The 3,617-nt window shown below is 36.5% G+C and overlaps 1 protein-coding gene across 1 annotated transcript in view; it reads right to left on the bottom strand.

The window, feature by feature from the left end:
• Positions 1-3,617, bottom strand: part of LOC112159179 (putative helicase mov-10-B.2) — a gene marked incomplete in the record, with an annotated part of 15,803 nt that overhangs the window by 5,966 nt on the left and 6,220 nt on the right. Inside the window, 3 exon segments of the mRNA XM_024293083.2 lie at positions 415-527; positions 889-1,089; positions 1,176-1,318. Coding sequence (XP_024148851.1) covers positions 415-527; positions 889-1,089; positions 1,176-1,318 — 457 coding nt within the window.

Genomic DNA, 3,617 nt, shown 5'->3' on the forward strand with positions numbered 1-3,617 from the left:
ACATAAAATCCTGTCCACCTTTGTCAAAAGGAGAGATCAAAAAATCAATATAAGGGTGGGGTCATCTGGATCTTATAAGATAGCACAAGGGTTAAAAGTTTTTAAAAAAATCATATTTGTTTGAAATAAACTAAAAAAATAAAAAATAAAAAACTTTGAAAGACATCAGTCTGATGTGTGGTCAGTTTTTCGTTCAGCCAGTGCAAAAAAACAAAAATAACAGTGTCCTAAATGTAAGATTAACCCTGGCTGAATTAGGCCTTCACATAACATTGAACTTATCATGGTCAAAAGGCCACAGGGTGTTTTAAATTCAGTATTGCACCATAATGATCCAAAATTTAACTGCTGGAATAACTTTGCCTTTTCTTGAGTGAGAGCTAGAGCAGCTCTGTGTGCTGGAGATGGAGGTACCTGTCCCAGGAGGACCAAAAACAAGGTAAGGTGCCGGTCTGGAGGATCCAGTCACAATCTGTTGAACCGCTCGATACTGTTCTGGGTTCTTCTCGAGCTTCCGGTCAAACAGTCTATGAACACAAAAAAAACAAAAAGCAATAAAATAAATATATAAAAGGAGGGTAGTGATGGGGATCACCAGCAGGGGGAAATATTTACACAGAAGATCTGTGACTTCAAGGAATTTAATTGATTCACAAATCATAAAATTAAACATTATGGCAAATATAAAGAATGCCAACTTGTGTTTTGAAAGTAGAATTTCCCTTTTAGTTTCAAATAATCCCAAAATAATTGAAAATAAATGAAAAGTTTTACCAGATAAACAGAGCCCTAAGATTCTTACAGGTATCCTTAACTAATATTGTTCATGAAACAAATCTCCCTTGAGATCAGCTGCGCAGACAGGGTCTCTGGAGGTAAGAACCTTACTTGAGCTGGGGAAGGTCAGGTTCTGGGCAGGAGCAGGGAAGCGCGTCAGGAAACAGCACGCTTCCCAACTGGTGAGTTAAGGCTAGTTCTGCTGCTCGGTGCTGCAGACGCAGAATCAGACGGCTGATGACAAACTCCACATTGAACTTTATGCCCTGCAGAAGGCTGAAGTCTTTGCCTTTTTTAAAACGATCCAAAAACCTGTGATTAAAAAAATGGACAAGGGCTAAGCAAACCTGGGAATGTTTTTCTTTTCTCACTGTAAGCTACGGTTGCATCATACATACTCTGAAGCGAAGCCCAGTTTGACGCTGTCCAGCAGCACTCCGTGAACGTAGCCACGGTACTTCACTCCCGTTTCTCCTTGGGGGTACACCAGCAGCGCATCTCCTCGAAGCACAGAGGGGCGGTTCTCAGACACGCCTGGGACCTGACAGGTAAAACGAAAGGAATGAAGAAGAAAGCCTCATTTATCTGTCAGTGAACATGAATGAACACAATTATCTGATCCGATTTCAAAAAGCCTCGACATGTCAGCAGTTAAAGAGAGGTTTAACGAGAATGTCTATATAGAAAAAAAAGAGGGTGTGCCGGTGAAGCGAAGAAAAATCGAAAATAAGGATAAATAAAGCAATTTAAGTAGACAGCATTTTGGATATCAGTATTAACGGAATAAATATATTTTATTCGACTGAGAAACTTTAATAACAACTTTTTCTGAGAGCAGGACCCATAAAACTACAGAATGTCTATAAAAAATAAACTGAATTCAAAATTACTTTGTACTTTTTTCTATATTACTCAAAACTTACAGTAGTTATAAAAAAAAAATCCTATTTGTGATGTCAAATAGTGAGCAGAAAAAAATTAATTTGGAACATTTTCTGTCTTTAATATGACCTTTAACCTAAGAACTTCAAATTATATGGTTGCACATGTCTGCGAATGATCTTAATAGAGTGGGTGCGGCTCTGTTCTGAATGACGCAACGATATTCAAAGCCTTATCAAACAGAGAACAGCTGGTCTCACGGCATGTTAAGAAAATATACTTACATTTATTCAAAGTCACTACTTGAGCTTTGTAGTTTGATTTCTATTATCATATTAAATCAAGCTGCAGTGACAAATCTGCACATATTTGACTGCACCCAGCTGCACCTTCGTCCAAACAAACTCTCGCACCAGCTCCTGAGAACCAAGGACGCTGACGTCCAGTCTGTGAGAAAGAAGCTGAACCTATCTGTGTGTGTGAAATCAAAAATATACAAGCATTCATTTTGTTACTCTTAAATGCAAGTAAAAACTCTAAAAGATACTCCAAGTCAATCTTTTTGTGTGTCAGGAGACTTGGCAGCTATTTTGTTACAGTCCATTTTCAGATGCAATTGCTGTCGTAGGCTTCTCCTTCCATTATCGTGGTATCATGTTACAGCTAAAGCCAAAGTCTGCACAGATCTTCCAAAGGTAAAGAGGCAAAGAGCCAAGCATTGGCTATGTGTAGTGCATGTGAGAGCAGTGTTGTGTGCTGCAAATTTTCTTTATATGCCTGAGCTTTTGGCAAGGGTTGTAGGACTGAAAACGTTTCCACAACAAAATTTCAAGGCTCAGCCACACATGGACAGGAGAACTCCACACACTGTGAATCATTGAGATTTCAGCATCATGCTTTGGAGAGTTTTATTCAAATGGAACTATGGTGTTAGTGACCAGTTTACACTTAAAAAAATGTCCAAATGTAAAGGAATTTAAGAAAAAATACTTGATTATTGATAGATCTGTACATATACGAAAATATTTTTAAAAATAAATGTAAATTGCATGGGGATGGATTTGGGATTTAAATGGAAACAAATGAGTATTTATACATGAAAAATAAGGGTTGGATGTTTCCATATGAATATTTATCTATATGTGTAGTTATGTATTTATCGCTACACAGTATTAGAAAAACCTGCAATGTGCAATATCAGTGATAAATATTGACCTGACAATTTGACTTGCGATACATGATCATATAGCAAAACAACATTTCCATTTTACTGCATCAATTTTTTTAAAATAAATTCAACAGAACTTAAATATTACTCCAAATGACCCACATCTGCATAAGAGGCGAGAATCAAACCTAAAAGAGGTCCTTCCGACTTTGCTAATGCGAAAATGGCTCCATTTAATTTGTTAAATACGTTAAACTACCATAAGATTGTTTTTGCATGTGTGAACATTTAAAGTAACCATTTATTGCAACTTATACTTCTTTTTTGATACATGTATTGCATGGGCTGATATTGCGATGACAATAAATTTGAAATGTATTATGCAGACCTATTTTATTGGTATGAATGTGTACTAATTAGAAAGGGAAAATGACCATAATAGAAAGTGAGTGCACTGTGTGTAGTAAAACATTTGGTCTATAGTGGATGGGGTGAGACTTTACAAGGCTTTTACTTCTTCTCATTCCCTTTCAGATTTTACTTGTATTTTTTTATCTTGTTTTTTTTTCCTTTTAAAAGATATGCCTGATATAAAATATTCTCATCGAGGAAGTTGGAAAAGCTCCAAATGCCAAAGTGTTGTCAGATGACTTTCAGCGTGTAGTTGACTCATGATCTGCCATATTTGCATAGTCCAATAAAGAAAGGCAGAGTACTTTCATGAAATCCAAAGATTTTTCAACATCATTTTAGTTGTTTAGCTGTAAAGAATATTGAGTCACGAGATATA

The sequence above is a fragment of the Oryzias melastigma genome, linkage group LG7, assembly GCF_002922805.2.
Source record: "Oryzias melastigma strain HK-1 linkage group LG7, ASM292280v2, whole genome shotgun sequence".
Lineage (NCBI taxonomy): Eukaryota > Metazoa > Chordata > Actinopteri > Beloniformes > Adrianichthyidae > Oryzias > Oryzias melastigma.